Source organism: Drosophila mojavensis, unplaced genomic scaffold (assembly GCF_018153725.1).
Source record: "Drosophila mojavensis isolate 15081-1352.22 unplaced genomic scaffold, ASM1815372v1 contig_74, whole genome shotgun sequence".
Classification (NCBI taxonomy): domain Eukaryota; kingdom Metazoa; phylum Arthropoda; class Insecta; order Diptera; family Drosophilidae; genus Drosophila; species Drosophila mojavensis.
Window position 1 is genome coordinate 11,550,912 of NW_025318899.1, and position 18,496 is coordinate 11,569,407.

Consider the following 18,496-nt stretch of genomic DNA (forward strand, 5'->3'; position numbering starts at 1 on the left):
TTGTTGTTGTTGCCGCTGTCGACACTGCCCTGCTGCATTCCTGCTACACGTTCGTCACTTGCGTCGTCAGGCCCAGATCAATGGCCATGCTCTTGCTAACAGCATCCGTTTGCACCAGTCGCTCCCTGCCATAGCCATTCAACCGACCGCCAGCACCGTCGCGACCGTCGCCATCATGCTGCGACAGAGGAAGCCATTTGTCGAGCCAGCGCGGCCGGAATAGCAGCGTGAAGGTGCTGCGAAACTGTCGACTCATCGAGCAGTAGAGTATGAAATTAATGCTCGAATTAATAAGTGCCAAGATGTCCATTAGGTCACCTAAAATGAGACATACGAATGGAAAGGCAATAAGCGTCAGCGCAACTAACGGCTGCACTCTGCCAAGCAAGCCGTGTTGCTGTTGGCAGAATGCGTAACAATAAAAAGAAAACTTACAACTAGTTGGGCTGCCTCTTTTGAAAGAGATGTACAAAGAGATTTATAAATATATCAAAAATATGTTAAATCACATTCTGAGAAAAGCCCAGAGAGCAACCGACATCGCCTCATTAACGAGCTCGTTCGCGATCGGCTTGATTGGATTTGCTCTTCTCTCTTCCCCGACCATTTGATTGCATGCCTTAGTATGAGTGGGAGAGCAGTCTTCAGTAATCACATCGATAACGTGCATATGTATGTGAATGTGATGACCGCTTGCACTGAATTTTTCTCACTGACTCTCATTATGCGAACGCCAATCGTGTCGCTCGCTAAACAATGTTCGTTGAAAGAGCAGCACACGAATAGTTCACGAAAAGAACCGAAGTTTCGTGCACAGAGCAAGATGCGAGTGAGCATGAATTTTGTTCGTTGATATTGCGAAGTGAGTGCAAAGAATGAAAGGGACAACTGTTTTTGCAAGCTTTGGTTTAAAATGCAAAAATATCGAAACAATAGAAATATATCGATAGCGGAGTTTAAAAGGACTTTACGATAAATGAGTTTTTATTCTTTATGCACATCTGGTCACATCGCTTTTCAAATTATATTTAAATCACGCCCTGAGTTTATTTAATAAAATGTCCCAACATTAAATTAAAATTAGCTGTACTTAATCCAAAGCTAATACTCACTCAGCTTAAGGTAGCACTGCATGAGAAACGCATCGCCGAGCATCGCATTCAGCAAACCCATGATACCCTGTGGAAATTCTGTAATGAGAAACAGCAACAGCACCGCCAACAGCATGCGTGTGGTGCGATCCGTTTGCTTCTCCTTCTCCAGCAGCTTGCAGCTTTTGGGTTGCGTGGGCGTGACGACCTTGCCGTTGACAATGGGCTGCATATCGTTGGCCGCATGGCAGGCGAGTATCTTGCGTCTCTTTTTCGCCTCCAGCAGAGCGCCAATCAGGCGCACGGAGAGCACGGTGAGGGCAAAGCAGGGTATCAGCTTGATCACCACGCTGTAAATGAGAAATGTGGCATTGCGCAGAGGTCGATCGTGCAGCGCCAGCTCGCTGTGGTACAATTTGTAGACCGTCACGTTGCGCTCTCCCGTGTCGGGTAGAACTGTTGTCATTGGGGTGGGCAAATCTGTGGAGGAACTTGGCATGTTGACCACTGTGGTGTTGCTGCCGCCCGTGGCCACAGACCAGGCCATGTCCGGCGTGGTGCTGGACATCACTTGCATCGTGATGTGCTCCTCGTTGTTGTAGTCCAAGATGTATTGACTCAAGGGCACGGACCGAATCGTCTTGCCATTGGCATCCAGTGTCTCCAGAAACTTGGCTATCGCAGTGACCAAATAGAGCCACGGCGACACCACCAGCACGCACACCACATAGGCTGTCGCTATGGTTATTGTGGTGGTGCGCATGCCGCACCAAATCCGATTACGCTGCGGATAGCTAACGGCTATGTAACGCCAGACGGCCAGCGTAACTGTCAGCCAAATGGAGATGGTGTGAAGCACTTGCGCAAAGATCGAGTGAAACTTGATGAAGCAGGCCCAGCCATAGCTGAGCTGCTGCTCACGCGGCAGACGCGCGCTGAGTATGTAGTCGTGCACAGTATAGGGTATATACTCCAGCATGACGGCCAGATCGGCCACGGCCAGGCCCGTGAGTATCGCATTGGTGGGGGAGCGCATCTCGCGACGCGTCAGCACAATTATGTTCAAGGTGTTGGCCAGGGTGCCCAAGATGCAGACGATGAGCGAAAAATAGCCATGGATATATTTATAGCTGTGTGGATTAGAGGAAATAACAGTTGAATCAATACTCAATATAAACAAAATTAAAATGAACTGTGAAAATATGCAGCTTCCTGCTCATTAGGCAATTTGCGGAGTCATGCTGATGGGATGAATGAATATTCAGTATACGCAGCGTATAATCAGCTCCAAAAAATACATTTCATGGCAATTAAGCAGGTGATCTTCTTATGCACACGCCAGTTCACACGTGGGCAAGAAAATTATTATGTAAATTACATTTAAACCAAGAAACAACAGCAACAACAAAAAGTAATTAGTACTCTGACACGGCAGGCCATGCCGCATGCCGCATGCCACATGCCACTTGCCACTTGCCACTTGCCGCATTCTGTATTCCGCCCATTCCAATCAACTTACTTCGTGTGAAAATCATCGACGCTAGCGCCGCAATAATGCGGCTCCGACATGTTCGTGACCATGTTGTCAATTTTGGTCGTCAGATGACGGCGGTGGGGGAAGTTGAGGTGGTGGTGGTGATGGTAGTAGGTGTGGTAGTGTTTGCCTCGCCTGATTGCGTCCGTGGTGTGAATGGCCAGGCGGAGTCGCTATAACAACCGCTACTTGGGACTGTGGCCTTTGTGGCCCTGGCAGCTGCTGCTTCAGTTGCGTTTCAGCTGCTCGCTGTCAACATCAAGCCGCGCCCCGAGCTCTGCCTCCTCATTAATATTCTTGCGCTGCGGTCGCCCTTCGATATTCCAATACTTAAATTGTTTCCTCTATGCTCGTTCCGTAGCTGAAATTAAATAAGCCAAATATTTATACAGCTCTAAATTATGGCAGACAAATTATAACGTGTTGCCCTCAGTTCGTGTTGGCAGCGAACAACTTTGCCTGGCCACATGCAAATACTAAATTAAATACAACGTGTCATTAATTCAAGTTGAAGTTCAAGTTGAGACTGAAGTTGAAGTTGAAGTTGAAGTTGAAGGAAGACAAATTGGGCATTTTGCTGACTGAAGAAGCCGAAATTATTCAGCTGTGAATGACAAGTTGGAAAATTTTGATGCAGGTAAAGGTGAAATTGGCTCTACAGCTCATGTTTGCTATATACTTTTAAAGGCAGACCTTTAACAGCTGGAGCAAAGCATTTAAGACAGCGCAACTCTGACAAAAGCTTTCACAATTATAAGCCATAACTGTTCATGTCCGGCAGGGTTTGGGCCAAGTAATTGGCCAAAAAGAAAGCGAATACTAATGCGTGAACAAATAGTTTACAAGCTCAACGGAAAGACGAAGCAGCTGCTATCAATGTTACGCATACGCCAGTTGAGCAGAAGAGTTGAAGAAGTGTGCTGTTACAAGTCATTTGTCTTCACATTAGAAAAGTTCTGCCAGCTGCTGTGATCAAAGCAAACTTTTGGTTGTCCACGTTGGCCATGTCCATGAGCAGTTGGCTGCGGGCCAGCAGCCGCCAGCAAAGACCACACACACACTAAAGCACACATTACGTATACGCAATGTGAGTAGCATGAAAAGAAATGTCATTGCAGTGCTCGGTGCTCGGTGCTCGGTTTGTGCATGCCTCACTTGGCTTTTTGCACTTCGTTAGCCACATTTGGCTCTGGTTGAACTTTGCTGAACGTTGCTGCAACTGCAAATATAAATGTGGCTCCCACATGGCCCGAGTCGTCTGCAATATTTAATTAAAACTTTTCGCCCAGCACTTGGGTCTAACCCTTCGCAAATAGATGAAAAACATTCCTTGGCATTGTATATCTGTGCAGCATATGTTGGCATATTTTCGGTCACTCGACAAGCTATTGTCAGCAGCTCCTTATCTGCGGCGCCATCCAGCCTCGTTGAGTCAATTGTAAGCCTAGCTTGACCTAGTTGGAGCAACAAATTGAGGCATAATCTACTGGCTCTATTGGCTGCCACATCTGCAGCTAACGAGCTGCGTATCGGTGCAAATTATGCAACATAATTAAACTGTGAAGAGCCTGGCATATTTGCAAGCAAGTGAAAGTCAATGGGCGTCAGCTGCTGGCTGGCTGGTTGGCAGGGTAATTAAAACTAGGCCAGTGTCTTCAAATAGGCCATTATTGAGCCGTGGACGGTGCTAATGGCCTAAACGGCTTCATTAGATCATTTAAATAGAGTTTGCTTTGGCATTAAATGCCCACTGCTTGCCATGTTTCATTTCATGCCACGAAGTCCTTAGCGGCATCAACAAGTTGTTCGATGGTTGGGCATTACGTGACTTGCCTCGATTTGCACGCCTTGCGCTTGCTTGAGTCTTCCCAGACCAAAGAAGATGCTAATGTGCCCAGCTGCCGAATACAATGCTCTTAGTCGTTAATGTGCGGCATACGGTGCGTATACGTTTTTATTTGAAAGCATCAGACCGTGGCCTGTCTAAGCATACGACTGACTGACTGACTGACTGACTGAGTGACTGCTGGACTTTGAGGCCAGCTGCCAGCCTGGTCTAGGGTGTGGTTGCCAAGTAATTTAAGCTATTTGTTTATTACTGTTTCGCACAGTTCTATGAAGACCTACACAGAATTCAATTAAGTGTGGCCCAGGCACATGCTGTGCTTTAAATAAGCAGAGGGCGGGAGCGAGAGATTCTGAGAGAGTGGGAGTGGTAGCGGGAGTCCTGTTCTAGCCTATTTTATGTGGTGGTCTTTGTAGTAAAAGCTCAAGTCAGGCACATGCTGTGCATTTAGATGGGCCACTTTGCTGGGCTGAAGCACAACTTCAATAATTACATTTGAAGGACTATTTGAATGACTGATAGTCCATCGAATCGCTGTAATTGGCAGTACTTGAAACTACTTGAGAACGGTGCGGGGCAGCTGTCTGTCAGGACCAGGCTCACTTGGGCATCGCCGCAAATTAATTGAAATCCTCGAACAACAACAACAACAACAACAACACATTCAACACTCAACACATTCAACACTCAGCATCAAACGCTTCAGGGCATTAGCTAAATACAATTCTCAAGTTTTAACAGCATTTGGGTTTTGTTTGCTTCCTGTAAGCCATTAGAACAAAGCAAAAATGCCAAGAATACGGCAACAATTGGGTTATACATTGTGGCCAAGAAAACTTGTGGCGAAAACTTAAAAGTATTGCCAATCTAGCCAACCGAAAGCTAAACTGCAAATTAAATGAGAAACTCCAATGTTGGGTATAGACGAATCGCGATTACTCTAAACCGAGTTGAGTTGCTTAGACTTTTATATTGTTCTCCAATAGTGCATCAAATGAGGTAACCAGAACAGCCAATTGTTGCATAACGGACTAAAAAGGCTAAAAAAAGAAAGGCAACAGAAAAAAAATACGTCGTATCAGCAACAAGACAAAGCAATTAGCTAAAGTACAACTAAAAGCAAAATGGCTGAAAGGTTTTTTCTAAATGAAAGAATAGCCCAAAAATCACACGCTGCCATTGAGAGCAACAAAAACATACAAAAAATGTGCAAAATGCTAACAAAAGGCGCTCGAACGAATCCCAGCTACATTTGCTTTAAGATTGCCCGAACATGTGAATGCTGTAGCTGAATATTTATTTATTTTCCTGTGGCTTTAATATCGTTTGAATATTATATGGGAGCGGGCATCTGCTCAATTATTTACGCTGATCTGATTTGGTTGTGTCTGCTTCGGGCAAATTTACTTCCGCTTATTACTTTTGATGATTTCCTAACGGTTTCTGGCAGCTACTTCCGGCGCTCGCAGCGGTCCAGCATTCAATACTGACCTTAGAGAGCTCTCAATGAATGCTACATTTATGAGTATTTTCTCTCTTACTCTCTCTCTCTCTCTCTCTCTCTGTGTGTGCCTGTGTGTGTGTGTAATTGCACACACGTGTGCGTTGCGAACTGTAAAATCGGATTCCCATTCAATCTTGAGCCTTTGCAAAGGTAATTCCAGCACAGACACGTGGCAATGGTGACTTGATATGCCCGACTTGGCCATGCTGGCCAGTCCAAGGCTATGCCAGAGCGAGGAGCATTAGTTGCCAAATCAACTGCCAGCTGAGACGCCTCAAGGGTTTCACTAGCTCTTTGTGCAAAACTTTATTCATGTGCCCACTGGCCCACTGCTCGTTAGACGCACTTCAAGTTTAGCTCCTTCTGTCCGTCCGGCTCGACTCGAATATGCTGCAGCTTCAAGAATTGTTCTTTAATAAAAAAGGCTGCTGGTTAAATTTAAATGTCAGCCTTACAAATTATTTATGGCTGTGAAATGACTTTAAAACTGTTTGCTGAAACTCGGTTGGGCAGGCAGAGTCGAGAGAGCGAGAGAGAGAGAGAGTCAAATATTTGTTGAGGTGAAACAGCGTGAAGAACACGCACACACACACACACACAGCAGAATTTTGTAATTAAGCATTCAGAAAATGTTGGCGAAAGCAACGTGAGCAAACAGAAAAACAGGCGAAATGTGCCAACGCTTATGGCAGAGAGATCAAAAGTTCGGGCCACTCATAAACAAACAGGCAGATAAACAGAGCCACAGTTGGCGGCTATTCGGGCACATGGCGGAGCACACAGCACAAGGGACAAGCTGCACATTTCATTGCCCAAAAAAAAAAAAATGGAAAAACGCATACACAAAGCCCACTTGACAGGACATGCGAAACACATGGAACTGTGCAGGCAGAGCAACTGGCTTAGGTCAAGGTAATAACTGTCCACGAGCTGAAGCGCCACTCGAGCCGAGTATTTGCAGCAAATATATTGCATAATAAGCAGTCTGACAGGCGAGTCTTTTGTTTCAATTAGCTTAGCGTAACGCCCCCCTCCCCCAACTCTTAGCCTGGCTAAAATCGATGCTGCTTGTTTATAAATAATTAATATCATTCGGCAAACAGCTAAAGCAAACTGTTTAATGTGCGCAACAAGTGGCGCAACGGTGCAGGGTCAATAAAACATTATTTGCTACGCCCGCCCCCTTTTGGTTCTTTTTAATTTGCATTTGGCCATCATAATAGCTATTTATATCTTATCTGTGACGGCTTATTGTCTGGCTCATTGTTTATGAGTGCGTTTATTGTGTGCATGTCTGCATGGCCTTAGTTTTGGATTTATTCCATTGGCAGTTGCCAATTGGCAGTTGATTAACTGCTCGGCCCCAGTCGCAGTCCATAAAGTATCAATAAATTCATAGCAAGCTGCTGAGCGTCACAGCAAATACGCGTCTCACCTTATTAATTTCATAACAACAACAACAACAATACAAATAAACATTCCTGCATTTATTAATTAATAATAACAGATAATTTATTAGATTCGTTTGGCTGCATAATCATTTAATTGAATTCCCTATGGGGAAGTACAGGAAAATAGGGAAAACCCGAAAGTTGGGCGTGGCCAACTGCGCAATACTCGTTTGGCATTTTAAAACAAGTAAGCTCTAACGTACAAAATAAATATGCATATGCATATGCATAAATAAATTATTAATTATATATTTATTAATTCTTTAATATGCATAAATAAGTTATTATTAATAAATTTATTAATTAAATATTCATTTCGTTTTTTATGCATACATAAATTATTATCAATATATTTATTTCTTATTTTTAATTAATTTTGTATGTTTTTTATTTATTTTTATTTTTTTATATGTATTTAATTTATTTTGTATTTTTTTTTTTTTTTTTTTTTTTTTTTTATTTAAATAAGTATTTATATGCATTTATTCATTTAAGTATTTATTTATTTTATTATTATTTCTATTTAATTATATTTTTGATATTTTTATTTATTTATTATTTTAAATTAATATTTAGCTATATTTATTCATTTAAATATTTTTTATTATTAATATTTTTTTATTATTAATATTTTTGTATTTATTAATATTTTTTAAATTATTTATTAACACATTTTTTATGTATTTAAGTATTATGTATTCCTTTTTTTTTTTTTTTTTGAGAAAGCGTACACTATGATACTTTTGAGCAGATAAATAATTGAGCAACAAAATGCATGAATATTGCAGAAAGCATAAATACTATAGACATATTTACCATACAATAATTTCACTTTGTGGAGAGCTCTACAAATTGAGCTGGCACATAAAAAATGTCAATTAATATGTCAACTGTAATTAGCTGCACAATTGCAGCCAATTTGTTGCTGCAATTTGCTAGAAAATTAAATTCGCATTTTGTTTTAATGCGCCTTGCTCATTTGTGCCATAAAACTGTTTGCTAATGAAAATGGTTGAAACAAGCAAAAACGGCTAGAAAACAGCGGTCGGTCGGTCGGTCGGTCGGGCGGTTGGTAATTGCGGCCAGCTCATGGGGCTGGACATGAGCGAGCAAACACATGTTGCAGCTGACCACAGCGCGGTCCGCCCTCGTTTGCTGTCAAGTTGTGACAACAAATAAAAATAATATCCGCAGCGCGCCAGCGAAATTTGTATTAGTCGAGTTAATAAAAGATAAATAGCGCCAGAAATTTGAAGAGCAAGGGGAATAGGAAAGATGGGAAGGAAACGCTCGCAGTACTTGGGATTCAAGTGCGCGTTTGCTTTTGGCCGCAAAGCTTTATAGATATTATTTTTTAATTTATCACCAGTACCTGTTGGCAGCAGCCTGACTTGCCTTTTTCGTGCGCTGCTTTTTCAATTTCATCTCCACTAAAAAAAAAGCAACAATTTTGCGGACCATTCGTCAGCGAAAAAAAGCCAGACAAAGTGAAAAAAAAAATGGGCAGCAAAAGAGAAAATTACAGTAAATTGTGCAGAAGAGCAAGTCAAGGAAATGCCATCAATTTTCCATAGTCAACAAATTTTAAATGCAATGTCATAATAAGGTATAATAAGTTGGACAACTAATAAGCAAGGACCAGCTGCTGCGCCAAAAGCAAGCTGTCATAAAAAGATATTGAGAGCATATATACTATAAAGTCAAATGATTGATGGACCTGCTTACAATATCAAATAAGAAATTGATTAATAATTTTGTTCGATTGAATTTAAAGTAAGCGCTTGGGCATTACGTGTGATATTCCTGGGCACTTTTAAATACACCAAATTACCTAGAGAGACTAAACTCTCACCTGGCTAGACGATTAGGCAGCACAGCTCACAGCCCCGCCCCAGTTTCAGGAGAAGACTTAGACGCCACCGAGTCTAGAGCTAGAAGTGTATCAAATATCAATAAAACCTTTTCTATATTAGCTGCACCCCAAATACCTTTCTCTATAAGCTCTATACCCCTTAAGAATATATATATACTAAATTATTTCTTTAACAGATCAAGTTACCTTGAGGGTAACAAAATCTCTAACCACGTAATCTTTCATTGGAATAAATAAAAGCTCGACTTATTTGTTGGCTGCCTAAAAGTATGCTATATGTATTTCAATTTGTATTCGCTGTAATTTTCTATAAAAATTACTCATCAAACTTTTGCTCAGCATTTTTCAAACAATTTCTGAACAATTGAAAATTCCATCATTAAAGCACCAGTTCAAGCGGGCAAACATAATTTGAATTCATATGCACGAAAGGCATTCGAAAAAGTTGATAAGCTCCTGCTGAGCCCCCCCTCCCAGCTCCCTCCCAGTGGTGCTTGGCATTGATTCTGCTGGCGTTGCCCACTCCAAGCGAAACGCTTAACTTTTCATTTTGGGTATTACCCGCCGGGCAATGCCTTATCGATTCATTACCTATGGACCCATTCTCCAGTCCCATTCCCCAGTGTCAGCCCCGTATAACACGCACAATTAAATTTTCGGTCGCTGGTGTGAAGTAAATACTAATATATATTATAAAGGCTAATCCACAAGTATGCGTATATGTATGCATGTGTGTGTCCGGGTGAGTTTATGCTAATGGTAATTTTATTCAGCCTACTTGAGGCCTGTTCACAGACCCGCACGTGTGTTCCGTTTGTCTGTTCGTGTATAAATAATATTCATTACAAAATTACCAAATTTCTTTTTTCTGCCCCTACGCACAATTTGTGTTCATTCATATTACTTTTCATTTTTCTTTTCCCTCATATTTTCACGCTTTAAAAATGTTTTTAAAATATATTTTTTGCCTGCTGTTGTCGTGCCACAAATATTTTATTTCGCTTCCAGTTTTTTCCCAGTTTTTTTGCACGTGCTTTATAGCCACAGGGAGCTGCTCACGAACAGCCGCATAAATTTCATTTAGTTAGTTTCACTTGACTACAAATTTGTTGCTTTTTATGCAGCGGGGCGTAAAACCAGTTTGTTGTCTGTATATCTTTTAGGCGCAATACGTTTTATTACGCATACGCCACGTTTTACGCTGTGCGCACCTCCCAACAATTAAATTGGGTTAAAGTGGTTTTTGGGCTGACTTACTCAAAGCCTTTTAGCTTTAAGATCCTAAGGTATATTCGTATGCATATCACAGATGCGTGTGTAGCCGATTGAATTCACTTATTGGCAGCAGCTTTGATGCCTTCTGGCTGAGTTCACTTTAAGGTCGAACCCTCAACCTTTAACCCATGCAAACCGACAGCTGTTGCTGGCGAAAGCTCAAAGCCAAATTGCATATTCATACGGCAAATTGACTACAAAAGCGATCCGCCGAAAAATTTCACCCAGCACTTGACTCGCACTGCCAGCTGTATTTTTTCTTTCGCCTCCTGCTGAAGGACCTTCGAATAACAAGCAGAACAAGCGCACTTGCGGCTGCAGCAACATTTACCTTGAGCTCACAGCAAAGCCGAAGCGACATTTCAAGTGGCTAACTGACTGCATGAAAAATGAAAAATGGAAAAAGGAAAAATGAATCACTGCTATCAAACCGTTCGCACTGTGCACAGCTTTCGTGTTTACTGTCAACTTTAAGGAAGACACATTTCGCTCTCTCCCTCTCTCTCTCTCTCTCGCTATGTTTTTCTCTGTCTCTCTCTTCGTTTTTTTTTTTCAAAAATTCAAGTTGAAAGTTGGGCATAAAGAGCTGGCTGCTGTTTTAATTAAGTTAAAGTGGCAAATGCATGGAAGTCGCCCGAAGTGCTCCGAAATGAGGTCAACTAGTTGTTCAAAAATCTTGGAATATTACATAACTTGTTTAGGAGAACAGCCCAAGTACACTACGCTACAGTTGCTGCAGTCGTGAGTTCATAAAATTTGCACAAAGTCGCTGAAAAAAACAAACCACTAAACAGCAACATATTTGTTCAATGTGTATGTGTGTGTGTGTGTGTGTGTGTGTCCACGCAGCTGAAAAACAAGTAGCCAAAGGCACTTTAGTGCACTTGAGACATGCATAGAAAAAGAAAGAGTGAGGGAGTGGGAGGGTAAGCAACATAATAAAAATACAAGAAGCAAAAAAAAAAAACAAGAAACAGGAAACTGAGACAGCCAAGGTGAGAGAATTCGGACGGACAAAAAGTGTTTTCAGACAGCGGCAGCAGCAGAAAATGTGTAAGCCGACACCTCAATTACCCTAACGCCTCAGAGCCCATTTTCATGCTATCCACTGTCTAAGCGAATTTCGTTGAATAAAAAGTAATTCGTGCTAAGTTAATCGAGTTCTTTTCAGCAACTTTTTGCTCAGATTTCATATTGAAGTCCGAAACTTGTCTTGAAATTAAATACAGAATTATGTGTAATAAAAATAAAATACAAAAATATTTTCACAAACTTGTAAATATTCAGGCATAATAAAGGTTTATAGAAACTGTCCCAAAGTGTGGCCAAGTCCTAAGTGGCCCCATCGCCTCCTCCTGTGGCACATTAACAATTTGGTCATTGACATATGGCGGTTGCTCCGGCGCCAACCATGTGGGTCGACTGGCTACACATAAGTATATATCCTGGCTGACCCCAGCAATTCGAGCGCATTTTTCACGTGCCCCCGTCGAATGTCGACTCCTGCCAGTTGCTTAGCAGTGGGCGGCGCATGGGGAATTTAATAAATTGTCGACACAGCTGCTGTTGCTGCTGCTGCTGCTGCTGCTTCTGCAAAGTCAGTGCAATCAGCGATAACTAACGAAAAAGGGGTGAGCAGAGGGCGTTGGCTACTCCCGACTCCTGCAAGTGGCAATTGAGGTGCTGCCGCTAATGCAGCTTAAGCACACCTTTAACGTGGCTCGTATGACAAAGCCAGCGCTTGACCAGATGCGGGCTCCAGTGAGTGCTTGCTGAATAATTGACTCGAATTAGCTGCGCCATCAGCAAGATAAAGCTAATGCTATAATGATGATGATAGTGCGGGCTAAGCATATAGAGCACATAGAGTAAATATATTAAACATTTAAATTCCTAACTGAAAGTTTGATTCAATTTAAATATATTTTGCTATCTCTCAAGAGTTATTCCAATAAATGCAGCGTGATTGCAAAGAGCAGCTGCTGACAGTTCTTTCTGGATCACTTACAAGCCGCAAACGTGACGTACCTTGCGTCTGGCTGACATGCTGAGAAATGTCAACATCAGGTAATAAGAATGTCCTTCGTGCTTCCTGCTTGGCAGCCTGCTTGGTGTATATATATTTCCAGCACTGGCATTTGAATGACTCCCAAGGAATAGGCAGAGGAGGAGGCACGGAGAAGGAGGCAGAGACAGACGATTTGCCTCTTTCATGTCCCAGTCCCAGTTGTTATTTGTCTCTGACTTGTCTTGCTTGTGCATTTGATGTTTGTCTCGCTGATAAAATGCAATTTTCGGGCGCCGCTTTAGTTGCAAAGGCGTTGAGAAATGGCAAATGCCTTCGCTTAGCACTTGGCCATGACAGCTGCTAAGCATATGTAAATCAGGCAACCACAGCTACCATTTGTCTTCACGCCACAAACAAAAAACAATACGACGACTGCTACTATGAATAAACTACGTGCCAGCAGCCAGCCGGGGCCAAAAACCTCATAACTTAAACATTAGCCAAACGCTAAAAAATAAGAAGAAGAAGAAGAAGAAGAAAAAGGATAACAAGCCAAGTGCGCGGTTTTATCTATTAGGAACACATGACAAATAATTCTCACTCAGGCATTAGTGAAGCTTTTCTGATAACTGACAGACATTGTTTAGCTAGGAGAACCGCTTAACTGTCTGCACAGTGTTCGATTCTCGTAAAATAATAGCCAGCGCAGGGTTCGCTACTTATGTACCGCCCCTTTGACTCCCACTCGTTTAGTACTTCATTTTTTATAATCTTTTAAGGGTCGTCTGCCATATCTTTTGTGTATTTGTTGTCGATTGTTGATGCCATTGTTTGCTCAAGCATTGCAACGTTGCTCCCACACTCTCTCTCCCTCTCTCTCTCTCTCTCTCTCGCTCTCTCTCGCTCTTTCGCTCTGTCTGCTAGAGTTTTTATTTAATGCTGGTCAAGTAAACAAAGCACTTGGGCTTAAAGACCCAAAGTGTGCTCCTCGTGCCATGCAATGGTTTATTGCACTTTGTTTAATGTGCCGTTGCCAACAGTGTTTGGGCCATCAACTGAATGAATGGCTAATAAGGTTTTTGCCTGCAGGCACATTAGATATGTAAATATATATAGTATATATATATATATATATATTGTACTAGCTATCACAATCGAAAATTATACAGTAGACATTCTGGTCGGGGTTTTTTGATTAACGCGCTCTGCCCTGCAGTCGTATAAATTTCCTCTCAGATTTTCACTATTTCAAAGAGCAGCTGCTTGGCAAATTTAAATTGATAATCTTCACAAATTTCAGCAATTTACGCTCATCTCAAGCTTTCAGCTTGTTGCCACAGCTCCCAACGTTTAATTGCATTTAATGCTTCTGCTGTCTCGCCACTTGTCAAAACTATTACTTAAATGTATAATAATCATTATTTATGCATTTCGCAAATACTCAACGCATCCGCATTTACTGACAGATTATTTCATGAGCACTCCCATTTGCAGTCGCATTCGTAGTCGCATACCCGTTCCACGCCCCGCTGCGTATGCGTAATATTCGCCGTGATTTATGCAACACTTTAGCAAGTAGCGAGCGAGGGTGCAGATGAATATACAGTTATAATATGGAATATGGATACGCCATCACTCATGCACATCTGCTTCTGAGAAGCAGCATCCGCTGATGATGGTACGTGATCCGCCGAACAGGAACCCTCTGGCTTTATGACTGTGGCTGCCGTTGACCTTGCTTTTGGCTTGCCTTTGCCATTGCACAACATAAAATTGCATCGTAAGTGATTTTGTTTGTTTTGGTTGCTGGTGCTGCCGCTGCTGCTGCCGCTGCTGCTGCTGTTGCTGCTGCTGTTGCCAGCACGCAGATGCTGTTTGGCTGCCTTTGATTTGTGCTTAATACCAGCTAGCACTGATTTATTCCAAGTACTTTGCCATCAACTGGGCTTTGCCTCGACTGCAGAGTGGTGAAGCAAGGCCCAACTTGAAATATTGATCCGTTTGGGGTTCGGTTCGGATATGCAAAAAAGCCCAACAGCATGGCCACAAAGGCGAGGGCCACTGCGATTGATTGGGGCACAGCATTGTCAACCGCAGCCTGTATTAATTCTGTGGTTCGGCATTTTGGGCTCTATATTGATATTTTTCTAACAAGTTTTCTTCACTCTCTCTCTCTCTCTCTCTTCCTCTTTCTCTTGTTTTCCATTGAAAAATTGCTGGGCATCTAAATTTATTTGAGGGCTGGACTAGACAAACACTTTACGTGGCTCATTTAAAACTGAAAAGGTCTTAATGTGGACTAAGTCTATAGTCATTTATTTTGGCAATACCCATTTGCATTAACACTTGCTGACTCAACCGCCTCGCCCAAGCCACAGAAGGCGCCCACGGGGCGTATACGCAACGCTCGTGTGTGTACCTGGTAAGTGAAAAGTTTTTCTCAAGTTTCTTTTGTTTTTACAAGCTGTAAAATGTAGCGCGTGCCGCTGGGAAGACGCCTAATTTATGACGCGTATACAATAATGCGGCACATGTGGCGTATACGCAACTTTTTGACAGATAATCAGTTAAGCCACATAAGAGGTTATATTAGACAACATTGTGTTGGCACGAATTGCCGCAAAGGCATTAAGGACATCAGGCAAAAGCAAGGGAATCATCAAATCGAGAGGGAAATGTATTTTCAAAGAATTTAAATCATCTAAAATGGAATTCAGCATTCAAATGTCTTTAAATTTCACTTTATAAATATTTAATTTGAAGACATTTGAATGCCTCAAGCATTTAATCAAATTAATATTTCAAAGCGAATTCCCAGACATTGCCACAGACAAACGCAGCCGTCCAGCAGAGCCAAGACAAAGGGGAGATATCATTTGGATTCGGACTGACACTCGACTGCGATCAAACCACAATGGACAATGAGAGCGGCTCACTGGCAAATAACCAAAAAGCTAATTAGCTAAACTTATACCATGTTGCTTATTAACTTGACCAATGCCCAAACTTTGAGGGTTTCATTTAATCCGTTCACAAAAAACAAAAAAATATATAAAACTAAAGAGGGACGCCGTGATTACATAGGCTATTGACATTTGACTCTCGTCTGCGACTCTGACTGTAATAAAGATGAAGCTGGAGACAAATAATTGTATATGAAACATTACAATTTATGTACACACTCGATTTCAGATGGTCCCTAAGTGGATAAGTGCAGCTTCATGTGCTTAAGATGCTTGTTAACAACAGCTAAAGGCAACTAACAGCCAAGTACAAGCAGCAAAAGTTGAGTTAAATTGAAGATGTGTACGGTGTGTGTACATATATCTATTTTGAGCACTGTTAAGACAAGAAAAATTGCCTGTAAAGATTTCTTATATTTATTTTTTTTATTATTTTTAAAATTTAAAAAAAAAAAATCGGAAAAAACAAGAAAAAGGTAGAAAAATGCAGAAAATGTAATACTCATTTTTATTTTCTATAAGATATTTATTAGTCATTCATTAGTTTTCTACATCTTTCTGTCAGTCAGGATCTCAATTACTTCGCCCACATTCTACAGAGTATCTGACAGTCAGGCAGTGTCGCTCAGTAACTAATGCCTAATGGCAGCACATGTTTTGCGGCCTAATGACGACGCCAGCAAAGATTGCGTCCAAATAAATGTGTCAACGCCGACGGAGCCAATTAAAACTAACGATGCTCTTTCTCTAAAATTTCAACGCTTGCGAAACATTTAGACATCGAGCGAAAAATTATACTATATATTCCGCACTTAAAATACCAGATAGTATTTGCTTAAGTATTAACAGCTGTTGATTTTAGCTTGTTTTTAGGGCGCTAGTTAGCAGCACTTAAATTGAAATATTTATTGTGACTTTTATTGACAGAAGTTCGGATAGTTTTGCATAAACAAAAGACGCGTTGGCTGTGTGAAAAAGGCTTGCGCTGTGCTAAGTCAACTTTGCGGCGGACAATTTCCTTCTGGGAAATTGGAAAACTTTGCGCTATACATGCAAAATATTTTGGCAAACAGAAACCTCTTCAACATTGTTTGAGCTCGTCCCTAACATTTCTGGACTCTCGCCTTCATTGTCTGGCAATAAAAAAGAGAAAGGCAACAACAACAACAGAAAGAAGATTGTATCTAGAAATATTAGATTCATTTGTTCAAGGTTTGAGCAGGTTTCTAGTTTATGTCTCTCGTCCTTTTGCCTGCTCGCAGCTAGAATTTGAATTTTATGCGAATTTTCCTTCTGACTGGCGGATATAAAGCGTTGGTGAAATGTTCTCTAAGCAGATGTACAAGCAATTTGAGTTGTTTTTATTATTTGTTTATAACGCAGCAGCGATGTGGACTATAAAGTATATGTTTTATATGAAAGACATAAATTTGATTCAGAAAGAAAAAACCAACACGCCAGTTGATAGTTGTGCGCACTTCGATTGCACTTTTGTGGTCACATCGATCATAAACTGAAGCCAAGCATGTACTTATAATAATGGCCACGAGTGTAGCGAGTTGTTTTCAGATAAGAATAGATGGGCTCACCGTGGTGCCTGTGGAGCGAGGGAAACTTTATGGGCTAAGTATAAGCAGGGGAAAACTTCAAGCGCTACTTAAGGCGAAGAGCCTTTACTACAGGTGTGGGCTCTTAATGTATATGAGATTGCTCAATATGCATCCTTAAAGCTTACCTGCCCATCTACAAAGGGAAATCCTAGTTCAAATTATATTTATCCACTGGAGCAGTGACCGTTACACGGATTATATTCATCGGATTTTTTAAGCTCCTAATACTCAAGCGAAACAGCTTTGTGAACTTTCGCAAAAAGTTTTTGAGTTGTGCTTAACCAGAAACTCACCTAACCAACAGCCAGATAACTGAAGCGGCTTAAACGATGCCCGTTAAAGTCAAAATTCATCATTGCTCGATGGCACTAAAAAAATCACAAAAATTTTATGTTCGCAGCCGATGAGAATTTCCAATATTATTTAAATATATAGATATATAATTTTTATTTATTTTAAATTTTTAAATTTTTTTTTTCGACTACACACGGCACAGAGAACCGAAGCACAAGTACAAAGCCAGACAGAGCGCTACTGAGATCCACTGAGGCCGACTCGTGACCGTTGCCGAGACACGTGCGTGCGGCGCCGCAATGGAAAGCCAACTGAAAAGCTGAAAAATATTGTGACCAGCTGGTCGGGCCGCGCTGACAGTCGACACGAAACAGTTTCCTGTGCGCCTGACGAAAGTGTTGCCAGCGCGGCGCGGCAGAGGCCGAGGCAGCGGTGGCGGCGGCGGCGGCAGCGCCCAATCAGCTGGTCCGACTGTAAACACGCCCTGCGTTCCACAAGGCGCAACTGGTGTACTAAGTGCAGATGGCATCCACTCGGCATCCACAACAGCTGACCGACAGAGAAAAAAACTTGTTGACGCTGCAAAGCTCTCTGCCTCTCTCACTCTCTTTCGCTCAACGGCTCTCAGCGCCTTGCAGCCCTTTTGCGTTTGCCTGTCTTTGCGCTGTGGAATGTAAGTAACGGTTGTTTTTATGAATGGAACGGCTCACACTTGAGCTTCAACTCCACATTCTGCACTGCTTATGCTTGTCTTTAGGCTTGCCAAAATCATGCTGCGATTTCGTTTTACTTTACTTATTTGTAGCAAAAACTTTTGGCTAGACTTGGCAGCAACAACTACAACAATGCCAAACCATTAAAATTCCCATGTGGACTTACACCGGACGAGCTCCCGAGTGGCAAAGCAGTCTATAATAAATCATCGAATGATTTAATGCAAACACTTTTTGCACACAAAGTAGCAACAATAAGAACAACAACAGCTGCTGCCACTGTTACCACCGCTGCTGCAACAATGAGCAGCGAAAAAATAAAATGAAAATGAAA

The 18,496-nt window shown here is 41.7% G+C and overlaps 1 protein-coding gene across 2 annotated transcripts; it reads right to left on the reverse strand.

Annotated features, from left to right (window-relative positions):
- Positions 1–43: 43 nt before the first annotated feature.
- Positions 44–17,775, reverse strand: LOC6582143 (G-protein coupled receptor dmsr-1). Of its 2 annotated transcripts, XM_032731409.2 has the most exons (5): positions 17,645–17,775; positions 17,449–17,523; positions 2,611–2,986; positions 1,113–2,221; positions 44–318 (listed from the first exon to the last, which is right to left on the reverse strand). In XM_032731409.2, the coding sequence occupies exons 3-5, from the start codon at positions 2,670–2,672 to the stop codon at positions 44–46; spliced, it is 1,446 nt and encodes a 481-aa protein (XP_032587300.1). In that variant the 5' UTR covers positions 2,673–2,986; positions 17,449–17,523; positions 17,645–17,775. The 2 variants fall into 2 exon arrangements, with proteins under 2 accessions (XP_032587300.1, XP_032587301.1); XM_032731410.2 differs by lacking the exons at positions 17,449–17,523; positions 17,645–17,775 and adding an exon at positions 17,281–17,420.
- Positions 17,776–18,496: the final 721 nt, after the last annotated feature.

What these genes read in the sequence shown, in the direction of transcription:
- LOC6582143 (XM_032731409.2), bottom strand. Translation starts at nt 2,672, where the DNA reads ATGGTCACGAACATGTCGGAGCCGCATTATTGCGGCGCTAGCGTCGAT. An exon ending in GTCGATGATTTTCACACGAA is followed by an intron (nt 2,222 to 2,610) that starts GTAAGTTGATTG and finishes TAATCCACACAG; the next exon opens with CTATAAATATATCCATGGCT. An exon ending in GCAGTGCTACCTTAAGCTGA is followed by an intron (nt 319 to 1,112) that starts GTGAGTATTAGC and finishes GTCTCATTTTAG; the next exon opens with GTGACCTAATGGACATCTTG.